This window comes from Cervus elaphus, chromosome 30, assembly GCF_910594005.1.
Source record: "Cervus elaphus chromosome 30, mCerEla1.1, whole genome shotgun sequence".
Classification (NCBI taxonomy): domain Eukaryota; kingdom Metazoa; phylum Chordata; class Mammalia; order Artiodactyla; family Cervidae; genus Cervus; species Cervus elaphus.
In genome coordinates this window covers 34,417,165-34,431,026 of record NC_057844.1, presented here as the reverse complement: position 1 = coordinate 34,431,026, position 13,862 = coordinate 34,417,165, and the positions used below count along the sequence as shown (strand labels likewise).

The following is a 13,862-nucleotide window of genomic DNA, read 5'->3' as shown; positions in this document are numbered from 1 at the left end:
TCCAGGGCATGGCACCCAGCACTCCACAAACAACATAGCAGGGACCACAAGTTGATGACTGAGCACATACATATCTTTAAAAGATAGAATAAACATGCCAAACCACATCACAGGCTGAAACTGGCAGCAAATGCTATACTTTCCACAAGCATTCCAATTTTTTTCTTTAAGAAAAAAATCACTAATCTAATGGGAGGGACCATCTTCTTGCACTGGTTCAATCACACTTGCTGCAACACTCAGGAAGGCAGTGTTCTATCACTCAGAACCCACAAGCACTTCTTACACATGCAGCGCGTGCCAAACGTGCACCATGGACTTTCAGGGGCTCTTGAGGGCACAAACTAGTACCCTCCTTTTACAGATAAGGAAACACCCTCTCAGAGGTTGAACAGCTCTGAGGTCACTAGGTCACAAATGCAAGAGATGGGACTTGAACGTGCTCCAAGCACCCCTAAAGCCTATGCTTTCTCTGCGTGTGGACTGCAGCTTACATTGGAAAGTCTCTTTGCAGAAGGCCAGCCCCAGGACTAGGAACCCTGCTCTTCCACCAATTTAACCAGCAACCCGACACAGGGCCTGACATAGGCGGGAAATCAGGAATGAGGCAAACTAACAGGCCAAATGCTTGGCTGTGCAGATCAGCTGTGTAGATGCTTGCCAACTGCAGGGAATACGAAGAGGTGAAACTGAGGCCTGTCAGGCCCACAGTTTCTGCAGGACTGGATGCAAGAAGCTGTTAACTTCTGTTCAAAATACATTAAGTTGGAGTTAATAAAGACAAGGGCAGAGCAGAATCAGGGCCAAAGCCTTCCCTGGTCTTTACAGTGATCTAATCCGAAGAGTTGACTCATTGGAAAAGACCCTGATGCTGGGAGGGATTGGGGGCAGGAGGAGAAGGGGACGACAGAGGATGAGATGGCTGGATGGCATCACCGACTCGATGGGCATGAGTTTGAGTAAACTTCGGGAGCTGGTGATGGACAGGGAGGCCTGGCGTGCTGCGATTCATGGGGTCGCAAAGAGTCGGACATGACTGAGCGACTGAACTGAACTGAACTGAACTGAACTGAATCTGATTCAATTACAGACTGTTGTCACCTCTCAGCACACTGCCCCATACTCCTCTCAGGAATTCTGAACCTCAGCCTACCAGTTATGGCCATGTTGAAAACCTACATATGCTGTAAGGTTTCTTTTTTGAAATAAAAGCCAACTCACATATTTGAAAATCTGCTATCAGCACCTAAAATCATGATGTATAAAAGAAAAATGAATAAAGCTAAAAAGAGTTCTATTTCACCCACCCTTCACGTGGATGAAGTTCTATTTCATAACCCTTCATGCCTTTCTGCTCAGTACCCACAGGTCGAGCTGATTCTCACACCAATTATGTCAATACCAGCGTTTTTACCCCCAAGGAAGCTTGTGCAGCAAATTTCACTCAAAGATAGTTTTAAAACAAAGAAAAGTGGTGGGGGCTGGGGGTGGATATGAAAAACTCAATCATGAAGCCCCCTGTAACCACATCTCCGACTCATCTTTCCAAGAGAGGCAACAGTAAATAATCATGAAAAAATAAAAAAGACAAAAACAAGAGTAACAATGTAAACTGAGCAATATCCTTAAATGCAAAGTAAAGCAGGCACAGTTGAGTCCCTTCCAAGCTTCCCTTCCTTCTGCCCCTCAATCCAGTCATTAACGCAATGAGTGTCAGGAGCGGGTGGTTGGGCGGGGAGGCGGGTTGGCTGTTTGGGACCAGCACTGGTTGCGGACTGTTACAGAAGTGATGGACAAGCAGCAAGTTCTACTGCAGAGCCCAGGGAGCCACATTCAACACCCTGCGACAAGCACAATGGAAGAGAACGTGAAAAAGGAGCTGAGCTACTGTGGTGTGCAGCGGAGACTAACACCGCACTGTGCATCAACCAGACTGCGACAAAGTGAGCTTGGAGAGAGGAGGACTCAATCACGAGTGTCTGCGGCACGCCAGACCCCGCGAGCGTGCGGACGGACAGACCGCCGGGTGGGTCTCCGCGGTGGGCAGCACCGCCTCGGAGGCCAGTCCCGCGTTTTACAGGAAAAGAAGAGGCCAGAGCTTTGAACAGAACTGACGAGGGCGTCTCGGGCATCAGGGGGAGACCAGCGACACTGACCACGGAGGCCCGTCCCGGAGTAGTGACACCGCAGGCGGGCCCGCCTCACCCGGACCGGCCGGGTGGGCAGGGGTCCGCGCGGGCAGGAGCCGGACCCGCACGCGGGGCCGCACCGGGCATCAGACCCTCAGAGCGGGGACCCCAAGGTCACCGCAGACAGGCGACCCCCGCCGCCCGCGCCCCCAGACCCCGCTCACCCCGCGCTCGCCGGACCGGTCCAGGCGGCGGCCCTGGGGCTGCACGGTGAAGGCGGCGCCCACCGGGGACCAGCGGGTACTGACCCGCCGCACGCGGAGCCCGGCCCGCAGGCCGCCCAGCCTCCGGGCGCACAGCATCTCGCCGCGTCTCCCGGGCAGCGACCGCGCCCCACGTGACCTCGCGCTTCCGGGAGGGCCGGGGGCCGCGGGGCCAGAGCGTCGCCCGCCGACGTCCGCCGCGTGGAGCGCCCCCGCGCGCCGGGAGTGGGCATCGCAGGACGCGCCGCCCCGCCACGAGGCCGGGCGGTGGCCGGGGACCCGCGGGAGCGGCCGGCACGCCGCGGGCCCTCACACTGGACCGAGACCCGTCGCCCCCTGTCGGCCTCCGCTCCAGGTAGGAGCGCTGCAGGTGCCCTGCCACTCCACGTGCGAGCCCTGCGGCCAGAGCTGTCGGCCGACCTCGGTCCACTGACCTTGAACTCGCGGAGATCGACGACAAACCGACGGAGCAAGATCTGAGCCGGGAGGGCAGTGGCGGAGAGGGCGAGGGCTGGGGCCGGAGGGGTCCCTCCCGGTATCCGCGGGGGCGGAGGACGTGCAGGGATGGGAACCTCACCTGGACGGCCCGCGAGGATGACCCTGCCCGAGGGCAGCCCCGAGCCTGCTGCTGTGGCCTCGCCTGGGCTTGGCGCGGAACCGGGTGCCCAGACCAGCTCCATCAGGCCCGAAGGATGCCTCGTGCCGAGGTTCAGGCCGAGGGGCGTCATGTCTCACCTGGGTACGGTGGCGGTAGGTCCACCCCTGCCAACGCCTGTGGGCTGTGAGCAGCCCCAGAACCTTCTCTGAAGTTCCAGAATCAAGGGCCAAGTTCCATCCTTACAACACCTTAGTCTTAAACGGAGTTTGGTTTTAATTTAGCCTGGTGGGGAAAAAAAGCCCCAGGGATCAAAATGATAAGATATTTAAAATTTACTTAAGGCAAGTGCCTGGGAGGGCCTGCACAAGTCTCTACAACTTAACTACAGATTCTGCATTTGTGTATATGTGGCAAAGCATGATTTCATTTTCTGCAGGCTTTTTAATGAAAGATTCCAAGTTATTTAAAATCCTCAAAGTCCTTACTCTATGGTGATTAATACTGCGTTGTCTGTGACTGGGTTGGTCCTTGGGGCAGCCACATCTCAGGTCGGCATGGCATGACACATGTCAAATGTGTCATGTAAAAAAATCTATCAATAAATTTGACAAAAGTACTTATTTTATCATAATTTTTAAAAGGAGTTTCAAGTCTGAGAACCTTTTTTGAGCTCAGAATGGTTTTTATACAAAGGTAACTGTTTTAAATGCAAACACTGAAGCCTGCAAACACCCTCAAAGGATGATGACTTGTGCTGCATTCACAAAGTGTGTTGTGTCTCAGAGAACCTGGCATAGTTAGACTTGTAAAAACTACAGAGATGTAAATCTATGGCTGATTCATATCAATGTATGACAAAACCCACTGAAATGTTGTGAAGTAATTAGCCTCCAACTAATAAAAAAAATAAAATAAAATAAAAGACTTTTAAACAAACAAACAAACAAAAACTACAGAGATCCACAGCTGAAGCCCCAATACTTTGGCCACCTGATTTGAAGAGCTGACTCATTGGAAAAGACCCTGATGCTGGGAAAGACTGAAGGCAAGATCAGAAGGGGACGACAGAATGACATGGTTGGATGGCATCATCAACTCAATGGACATGAATCTGAGCAAACTCTGGGAGATAATGAAGGACAAGGAAGCCTGGGCGCGATGCAGTCCATGGGGTCGTAACAACAAAATGGAAATGATTTCTATATACTTCCAAAGTTTTCCAAAACCACTAAGTAATTTTTCAATAGTTCATCTATAGCAGTGCTGCCTGCTTGTAATGATAATTCAGAAAATTCCCATTTTCCCAAGGAATGAAGACACTGTCACAACCATACTGGCTTGGTTGGCATGTGGCAGGAGTGGCTGTTAGTCCCTCAGAGAACTAACAATGCCCCAGGCTGGGGTTTCGAAGGTGCTGTTGCTCAAATATGCACCAGGCTTACGCCCTCTTTCTTGTTGTGAGTGCTAAGTCATTTCAGTCCTGTCTGACTCTTTGCGACCCCATGAACTGTATGTAGCCCACTAGGCTCCTCCATCCATGGGATTCTCTAGGCAAGAATACTGGAGTGGGTTGCCATGCCCTCCTCCAGGGGGTCTTCCCGACCCAGGGATCAAACCTGCCTCTCTTATGTCTCCTGCATTGGCAGGCGGGTTCTTTACCACTAATGCCACCTGGGAAGCCCATCTCTTGCTTATTAGTTGCTCTCATCTAATAGAAAAATGCCTGGATTTAACGTAGGTATATTTAAACCTTTTAGAAGGGTACTGGGACCATGCACAATTATTCAGTTCAACCACTGTTGCACGATGGGAGACAGGGTCACAAAAGGGCTGAAAACTCACACAAGTCCAACTCCTCTGTTGTGGCTGAAACAACACCTCGATTCTTGGTCTTGGGTTGTTTCCACTATAATCCTGCCAGAGACCTTGGACCAGACCTTGGACCATAATCCTTGGACCAGAGACCACTTGAGATTCTTTCAGACAACAGCAGTAGTAACACAACCTGCCTCAAATTGGTTTAGGCCAACAGAGTTTGTTGACTCACACACTGAGACCGTCCAAGGGTACCTCTGCTTTCAGGACAGCTGGGCTTACAGGCCTAAACCTTGTCGTCAGGACAGGTTTACCTCCAGCTCTGGCTTTGTTCTCAGGCTCTACGGATTAAAAGACAGCTGCCACCTAAAGCTCAAGCTTCAGCTGGAAGAGACCTTTTCTGTTTTTCCACAAGTCTTTCGGCATGGCAGATTGTGTCCATTGGCTCTAGCTGGATTGAGCGCCATCTTGGAAGTAGGCACCATGGACCGAGGAAGACAATGTTCTCACCTGCCAGGCCTGCACCTCATGTGCACCCTAGACCCCAGCGTCTACAATGCTGGAAAGACCAGGCCTGAGCGTGGATATCAGGATACGTTTACCAGCAGGAAGGGAAGTGGACAGTATCTGAACAGGAAACATCCACTATGGCCTGGAGGGCTGGTTTCCCTTTTACCCATCATGCCCTAGAAGGCACATCACCACCCTCCACTTCCAACTCTCTGCCTGGTCTCCCTGTTCAGTAACTTTTCCTTCTGCTTCATTCCTTCAAAGATTTTAGAAGGTAAACAGTGAGGAAACTCTAATGGAATTTGCCCTGCTGGGTTTGGCTTGGCTGGGACCTGGGACCTGGGACCCTTCTTGTCTTTCCTGTTTCTCCCTCGTGGATGGGACCTGCTGTCTCGGCCCCTGTCCACTGCTATAGAAGATAACTTCTTATCTGCTTCCTCAAGTTCACAGGTGAGAAGAATTTTGCCCCAGGGTGATTCACATAGTAGGTCTTGTGGCTCCTTTGAGCACTAAAACGGTATCAAAACACTTCCCACAGGGAACACACAAGCAGAGGATTCTCCGGACCATGGGAATGAAGAAAAATATTAAATAAACTGTAATAAACATGGCAGGTGTTTTTAGATTTACTCTTGGAGGGATACTGAGTTTTGTAGAATCAGTTTTAGTGAGAACGTTCCTCTTTTTACCTTTTTATGGTATGACAGTGATAACATAGTTAATAGCGTAAAATCATCAGATAACATCTTCACCAAGCTAACCCCGGTGGATGGGGAAGACTGCCCTCCCCACACCCGTCAGGAGCTGCTGAATAGCAGGAAGCCCGTGAATGTCGTGTCGTCGTCCTCGTCAGCGAACAAGCCGTTGAACCTCTCCCCTCCGGTCACCTGCAGCCACACCTCGTCCCCGAGCTTCAGGGGCAGGACGATGCCGCCTGAGGCCTGGTCCTCTGAGCCTGTGTAACCGTCCTTGGTGTGCAGGACTTTGGCCCCGTTTTTGACCAGAGACACCTGGACGTTCCTGGAGAAGACGGTGACGTGGTAGGTGAAGTAATAGACGCCAGCCACGTGACAGGTGAACTTGCCCGTGGCCACGTCGTAGTGGCCAAACTCGTTGTACAGGATCCTGTCGAATTTGATGGGCGTGTCTGACGGAGGGAACTTGCTCAGCACTGTGAGCCCCACCGTGAAGGCGCTTTTGGGCAAGGCGGGCATCTCTCCGATTTTCCCCTTTTCTCCTCGCTCCCCTTTCCAGCCTCTCAGGCCTCGGACTCCAGGCTCGCCCTGGGGCCCTAGGGGGCCAGCGTCTCCCTTGGGACCTGGCTTTCCGATGGGGCCCGTGGGCCCGGGCAGTCCGGTTGGGCCCAAAGGTCCGGTGTTGCCCTCAGGCCCTTCTGGACCCATGGGCCCCACGTCGCCCTTCTCCCCCTTCTGCCCCTGGGGGCCTGTCTCTCCCGTGAGGCCTTTCTCCCCTGGGGGGCCCACGAGTCCCTTTGGCCCGTGCTTCCCTGGGGGTCCTCTCGAGCCCTGGTCACCTTTGACACCCTTCGCTTCCACATGTCCGTCTGCCCCTGAGAAGGAAGAGAGAGAACAGAGGAAGAGACAATTTGTGAAGCTCTGCCTTGTGACGATATTACTGAGAACATGAATGAAATAAAGCAGCACCCAGGCTTAGTATGAGGTCAGGGTGTGAAAATTAATTTACTCCTTAATCGTGCAGATACACACACACACATGCGCATGTGCACTCAGGTGCACCCAGAACACTGCCTGACTCATGTAACACCGACTAAATCAGCGTTGGGGCTCATGTTAAAATGACAGTTCTTCTTTGGGGTCTTCCCTGGCAGTCCAGTGGTTAAGACTCCCTGCATCCACTGCAGGGGGCAAGGGTTCAATCCTTGGTCCCCCTGGTCGAGAGAACTAAGATCCCGTATGCCCCAGGGCATGGCCAGCCCACAAAAGAAATGACAGCTTTCTGCCCATCCCCCAGGGAACTCCTTTGGAAGCGGGAAAACCACAGACAGCAGGTTCACCAGGCCGTCTGGGGAGGTGACTCACAGCACTGATGACCTGATGCCCTGAGAAGCTCCTCACTTGAGCTCTGCTCTGGCAGGTGCATCACACTGTGCTGGTTCCCCCTGTCCCCGTCCCCCCCAGCCTGGCCGCCCCCTCTTCCCACACCCGAGCCCGACTGGGCAGCAGCAGTGTGATCACGGCTCTGGAGTCAGACGCCAGGATCCAGCCGGCCTCCACCACTTCTACACAAGCTGACGCCCGCCTGCACCGGTTCCTCGCCTGTAACCTGGGATAATAAACCGCCTCCTGTATATGCTGTTGTGTTGAGTCAGCACATGGAAGGCACTAGAACCACTTTGTGGCAAGGACGCTGTGATCACCACCCTCCCAAGCACCCTCCCGCCTCCAGGGACCAGCTCAGGTGCCCCTTCTCCTGCAGGGCCACTGAGTCAGAATCCTGCGTCTTTCTCAAGGCCCAGCGCAAAATCAGGCTTCAGCAAACCACAGACCAAGGGCCACTTCTGCCCTCCACTTCCACCCTCCTGTTTTTGAACAGCCCGCAAGCTAGGAATGGTGGGCATTTTTAAATGGTCACCAGTCATGTTCCGAGATTCATGACAATCATGTACAATTCAGGCTTCACAGGACACAGCCCCGCACGCTGAGGCCTCCCCGTCTCTGCTTTCTCCTATGACGGAAGAGCTGAGCAGTCATGACTGGGACGCTGTGGCCCTTTACAGAAAGTCTGCCCATCTCTGCACTGAACTGTGAGCATCTGGAGAGAACTGCGTGGCCTTTCCCATGGGTCACTCTCAGAGCCCCGTAAGGGACTTGTCCTTGGTTAACAGTTAACACTTCTCGCCACATCACTGACAACTCAGGATGAGGGCGGCTGAGTGGGAAGCTGTGTCTGACCTGGTTCTCCTTTGTCACCGGTCATCCCGTCCTTCCCAGGGCCACCAGGACGCCCTGGTTCTCCTGGTGAAAAGTGAGAAAACAGACAGGAGTTAAAATTCTAGCTCCAGTTTCCTGAGTGTGTCAGTGATGGAGGGTCCCAGGGAGCCCCAGCCTGACCCCCTCATACACGACACATGGTGGGGTATGAGCAAGGGCATTTGGGGTGAGTGGCAAGAATGCTGAGTGGGCAGAGCAGCGGGCTGTGAAGTGGACGGGTGGGCTTCCCAGGCATGCAGCTGACGATCACGGTCATGTGTTTCTCACGTGACAAGGACTTGGGTAGGGGCGAGGGGGCTTTCTGTGGTCCTTTTCCATCACTCTCTGGGGAGTGGACTGGAAGGTCTACTAGCCTCCTATGAAAGCACAGAGGACCATGCTCACACCACACTACTGGGGATGGAAGAGCGGGTTCTGGAAGGACCTCTCCAGTGCCTTAGAGTGGTGGTCAACGTGCTGTGCAGACCACTGGGACAGGAGGCCATGAGGTTAGCACCACGCTGGGTGCTCTCTGCCAGAGACCCAGCCATCGGATCTCTCTAGACTCTGGTGCCAAAGACCCCTCATACCGGCCACCTGAGGCAAAAAGATCCATGACGTCACTTGCTCCTGAAAATGGCCCTGCAGTACCGGAGATGCTGGCGGGCAGACAGGCAGCCCCACCCAGTGGGAAGTCCGTGAGGACAGGGTCCTGATGGCCTGTGCTGCCCTGTACCCCACACCCAGCCTGGGTCTGGCTGGGGCAGGCTGTCTGTCAGTGTCTTCTAGGCGATGGAGAGAGATATGTATGGATGGATGGAGAGGGGCGAGCAGGTAGGTGCTGAGCGCACAGGCGATGAATGAATGGAGGAGGCGAGAGGAAGTGGGGAGGAGCGGAGGGCAGCTGCAGGCGCAGGTGGTGGGTACCTGCGTCCCCCTTGTCGCCCTTTGCCCCGTCTCGTCCATCTCTCCCAGGCAGTCCATTGTGACCAGGGTTCCCGGGGACGCCAGGGTGTCCCTGCTTGCAGGTGTCCTGTGAGCTCGCCATCCCCGTGCAGACTCCAGAGACAAGCAGGAGCCACCAGATCCTCATGGCTTGGGTGTCAGGGCTGAACAGAAAGAGGGAGAGGCTTTTGTCACCACAGCCACAGACATAGCCTCTGCTCTGCGCAGTGGTCAGGCTTGGACAGAAGGATCAGGACGGGTTAGGGTGGGAGCCGGGAGAAGACCAGCCACCCACAATAGAAGGACACAGCCTTGAAGGGATGTGGGAGGTCGGGGCAACTCTTACTGGTGAGCAATCAAGGAGAGAGCCACGTCCCAGGTCAGGAAACCCCTGCTGACCAAGTCCCTTTGGGCAGACACTCCAGTTGACTGTTTTGCTTTGGGCAAATCTCTTTTTGGAGCCAGAGAAGAGATGAATGCTTGCCTTTTGGGGCTACTGCAAAAAACAAGATCACGCTGTGTGTGAAACCACGTGTTGACTGGTGAAGCAAACACGGAATGAGCCTCTGCTTGGCATCCCCACTTCTGGGTGTACACAAAAGAAGTGACGCAGAGGCTCTCCCAGATATTTGTCTGCCCACATTCACAGCAGCGTGGTCCACAATCACCAAAAGTGGAAACATCCTACGTGTTCACTGACACATGAACAAAATGCGGTCCGTGCAGAGAGTGGACACGATTCAGCCTTAAAAAGGAGAGAAACTCTGAGGCATGTTACAACAGTGATGAACCTTGAGGACACTGTGCGCCGTGAACTTAGCCAGTCACACATGCAGATATTGTTTGGTTCCACTTACGGGAGGTACTGGGAGGAGTCAAGTTCAGAGACAGGAGAAAGGTTGGTTCTAGAACCACTGCAATAAAGTGGATATCACAAAAAAACTGAGTCACACAAATTTCTTGGCTTCCAGCGCATATAAAAGTTATGTTTACACTATACCGGGGTCTATTAAGTGTACATGGGTTAATTTTCAGTGAAATTGAAAGGGTGAGTCGCTCAGGTATGTCTGACTCTTTGTGACCCCATGGACTGCAGCCCACCAGGCTCCTCTGTCCATGGGATTCTCCAGGCAAGAATACTGGAGTGGGTTGCATGCCCTTCTCCAGGGGGTCTTCCCAACCCAGAGATCAAACCTGGGTCTCATGCATTGCAGGCAGATTCTTTACCCTCTGAGCCAGCAGGGAAGTGCCCTCCCCACCAATTGCAGAAAAATGCTAAGCATCACCTGAGCCTTCAGCAAGTAGCAGTAGTAACATCACACGTATCACAGATCATCATAACAAATAGTGATGAAGACATTTGAAATATTGTGAGAAGTACCAAAATGGGACACCAAAGGAGCTGATGCTCAATGCAGGGTTGCCCCAAACCTTTAATGTGTTACAGAACGGGATATCTGTGAAGCACAATGAAACAGTGTGTGCCTGTCTATGTAGTAACAAAAATTAGAAGCAGATATATCCAAATGTACAGGGCTGCTTTGGAGTGGGGGGTTCTGAGAGCTCCTCTTTTTTAAAAAGGCTTTTTTACAGTGTCTATGAAACTGTTTCTAGAGATACATTTTCTAAACCCAGCTAGACTGTGACACCAAGGATTACGTCGCCACCTGATAGAAGCCGCTATATGTCTCAGGGCCCAGTCTGATGCACAGAAAAGTATTTCCGGAAAAGGAAAGTTGGATGTTTCCCTCTGAAGTCACAAACTTTCAGGAAATCAAGCTGAGTTTTCTCAGAGCCAATTTCCATAAATAAACTACACCTTCCTCTTCTGTTTAACTCAGAAGTGGCTGGTTGCAGTCAAATCTAAACTGCATACACCAGCCTCTGTAGGGGTCTATATTTCTCCCTTTGTTTTCAAAATGTGTGTTACAATTAATCCAATAGTAAAACAGATCATGAGCTCATAAAATGTCAGGTTGGGAAAAACTGCACGTTGCTCTCCGGCCAGAGAGGAGCTGAGATGAAAGCAAATGTGCACCCTTCCAGGAGTCTCTTCTGGGCCTGACATGAGCAGAAGTGCCAGTTGTGAATAAAGGAACACCTTCGCCCCCCAGATGAGCAGCGAGAAAAGGGGCAGCACCGTCTCTAAAGAAAAAATGTTTAGCAGATGGACAGGAGGGTTTGCACAAGGCATAGAGGAGAAACCATATTCGTGGGTTATTTTCCAAAACAAAAAGTTACAAAGGTGTCTCTCACAAAGCCTCAGGCTGGCTCCTCAGTTGCAAGGTTTAACTCCAGCGTCCCATGTTTGTGTAGAAGGTGCTGGAGCTAGGACCCGCGGTGGCTTCCCTCCTCCACTTCCCTGCCCCCTGTCGTCTTCTCTGGCTCTCTCCCCCTCCCCCACCCATTCTCCACACAGCCCCTGGACCGGCATCACTTGCAGGTAACAGCATACTGAAGACAGCAGCTGCATCTTTACACTTTCTTATTTTCAGCATATCACAGTCCAGTATCTGTTGTGTGGTTGAATGAATGGATACTATCCTGGTTCTAACTACGTGCAAATCATCACAGGCAGGCAGCTGGATGCTGAATCTAATCCTTGTGGACGCTTTCAGTGGAGGGTCTAGTCTCTCTAACACCCCTGCTCCCCGTCGCCAATGGTGATAGAAATTCTAGCTAGCATGTGGCAGCCCACAACAGATTCATGACCCAGCTTCCTCGCAGCCTAGGTCCACCGTGAAACCAGCCTGTGGCCGCTAGGAAGTGGGTGAAACCAACACAGGCAGCGTGGAGACCACGACCTTCCCGGGAAGGGGTGCCCCCTCCCTCGTGAGCCATCGTGGACCCCTTGAAGGAGGGCAGCGCCCTGGGGACAAGAAATCCTGGTCTCTGATGACAGCGCAGGCCACCCTGCCCTCCCGGCCAGTTGGTGACATGGGTGAGACGTGCATGTTCTGCTCACTCGCCGGAGCCTGTGATGTGGGGTCTCTCACCCGCATCCAAGCCTACATCATATGCGATGCAAGGCTTCCACTGTCAAAGGAATTGGCACCCATCCAAAGTGAGTAGGGCTTGACGCCTGTAGTCACTGAGCTCTGGGCTGCTAAGGATACACTGGATCAGAAACCCTTCAGGTGATACAATAGACCTCTGACAGCGGGGACGGCAGTGTATCAGTACCGCCAGTGTGGACACATGGAGAGTGGACACAGTCCTCCTGCTGAATGTCAAGTTCATGGGGGGAGGAGGGCCCCTGGGAAGCCCCCGTGAGCCCCTAACCCTAAGAGACAAAAACAGCTACGGACAAAGGGTTACAGACTGCAAACTGCTTTTGGAGTTACTGTGTTTTAGACCCAAGTAAAATCGGTTCTTCTTGTTTCTGGATAGTTTCTCCTATGCTTGATCTGTATTCTCCTTCACTACTGAATTGCTTTACAAAAGGTCACTCAGGGCACACCCTGATTACTATTCTCCAAGGACATGATGTCCTTGGTCCACAGCCAAGGTTAAGGGTTTCCACTTCTCAAGGTTCCTAGTTTTCCAAATAGGAAGATTTAATGAAGATCGGCCGGAACCCAGTAGAGCAATCTTCCCTGGGTCTCCAAACCTCCAGCCTCTGAAGGCTGCATAGAACCCAAGGGGTGCGTGAGCCCAGAGTCACCCCCGACATGACTGCCCAAGAATCTAAACCTCCAACCTGCCATCACTGAAGACATTTTCCTCACTTTCTCTATACTTTGTACACATGTATTTCTTCTTCAACACATGTTGAGGACCTTGTTTTAAACTACCCTGGGTAAGTTAGTACTGCCAGGAATCTAAGAATGTCCACCTTAACATTTGTGTAAAATAATCCAAGCTTCTCTAGAAAGCTCGCTAGACAGGTCTCACGATTTATCCTAGGGTTTCACCCTCCTCCCAGATAGTCTGCAGAGTTCTAGCAGAAAGATTTCAAAATCTGCTTCTATCTCCTATGTAGCCTCTACAGAGTGTATTTGGAACTGTCTTACTCCTTTCTCACCCCAAACTCTGTAGACATCTACCTACTTTGCAAAACGTGGGCTTCCCTGATGGCTCAGTGGGTAAAGAATCCACCTTCCATGCAGGAGACGTGGGTTCAATCCCTGGGTCGAGAAGATCCCCTGGAGAAGGAAATGGCAACCCACTCCAGTATTCTTGCCTGGAAAACTCCATGGACAGAGGAGCCTGACGGGCTGCAGTCCATGGGGTCGCAAGAGTTGGACACAACTGAGCGACTGAGCACACACATCACACACCAGTGATAGCAGAGCTGCCTTCTGACTCCAACGCCTTAAACTGAATGCAAAGAAGTTGTGTCTTAAGGCACTTACCTGCACCCAGGGCTGCAGGCGGCACCCAGGGGCTCTGCAAACCAGGAATCAGAAGCAAACTAAAGAAAATCACGCCTTCCTGCCAGGCAATCCCCTGGTGGCTAGATCTGCAAAACAGCAGGAAGGGGAGGGAACATGTGAGCATAAGACCTCTTGGAAGAACTTCAAAAACTGAGGCAATGCTCGAGTCCGCCGTCGTCCAACACCACCACTTACTTCAGGCGATAGAGCTCCTTCTTTCCTCCTCTTTCACTGAGAGAAGGTGAGGCGGCTTCCGGGTGGGCCTGGAGGGAGGC

The 13,862-nt window shown here is 52.4% G+C and overlaps 2 protein-coding genes across 4 annotated transcripts in view; both read right to left on the bottom strand.

The window, feature by feature from the left end:
• The window catches only part of LOC122686845 (mitochondrial intermediate peptidase), a 79,925-nt gene extending 77,386 nt beyond the window's left edge, over nt 1-2,539 (bottom strand). Inside the window, exon 1 of the mRNA XM_043892177.1 lies at nt 2,354-2,539. Coding sequence (XP_043748112.1) covers nt 2,354-2,491 — 138 coding nt within the window. The 5' untranslated portion in view covers nt 2,492-2,539. The remainder of the gene's footprint in view (nt 1-2,353) is intronic.
• Nucleotides 2,540-5,925: 3,386 nt separating this feature from the next.
• C1QTNF9 (C1q and TNF related 9) lies at nt 5,926-13,862 on the bottom strand. 3 transcript variants are annotated; one of them, XM_043892430.1, is made up of 6 exons: nt 13,783-13,862; nt 13,567-13,673; nt 9,558-9,707; nt 9,194-9,375; nt 8,249-8,311; nt 5,926-6,885 (listed from the first exon to the last, which is right to left on the bottom strand). In XM_043892430.1, the coding sequence occupies exons 4-6, from the start codon at nt 9,357-9,359 to the stop codon at nt 6,113-6,115; spliced, it is 1,002 nt and encodes a 333-aa protein (XP_043748365.1). In that variant the 5' UTR covers nt 9,360-9,375; nt 9,558-9,707; nt 13,567-13,673; nt 13,783-13,862; the 3' UTR covers nt 5,926-6,112. The 3 variants fall into 3 exon arrangements, with proteins under 3 accessions (XP_043748365.1, XP_043748367.1, XP_043748366.1); XM_043892432.1 differs by lacking the exon at nt 8,249-8,311; XM_043892431.1 differs by lacking the exon at nt 9,558-9,707.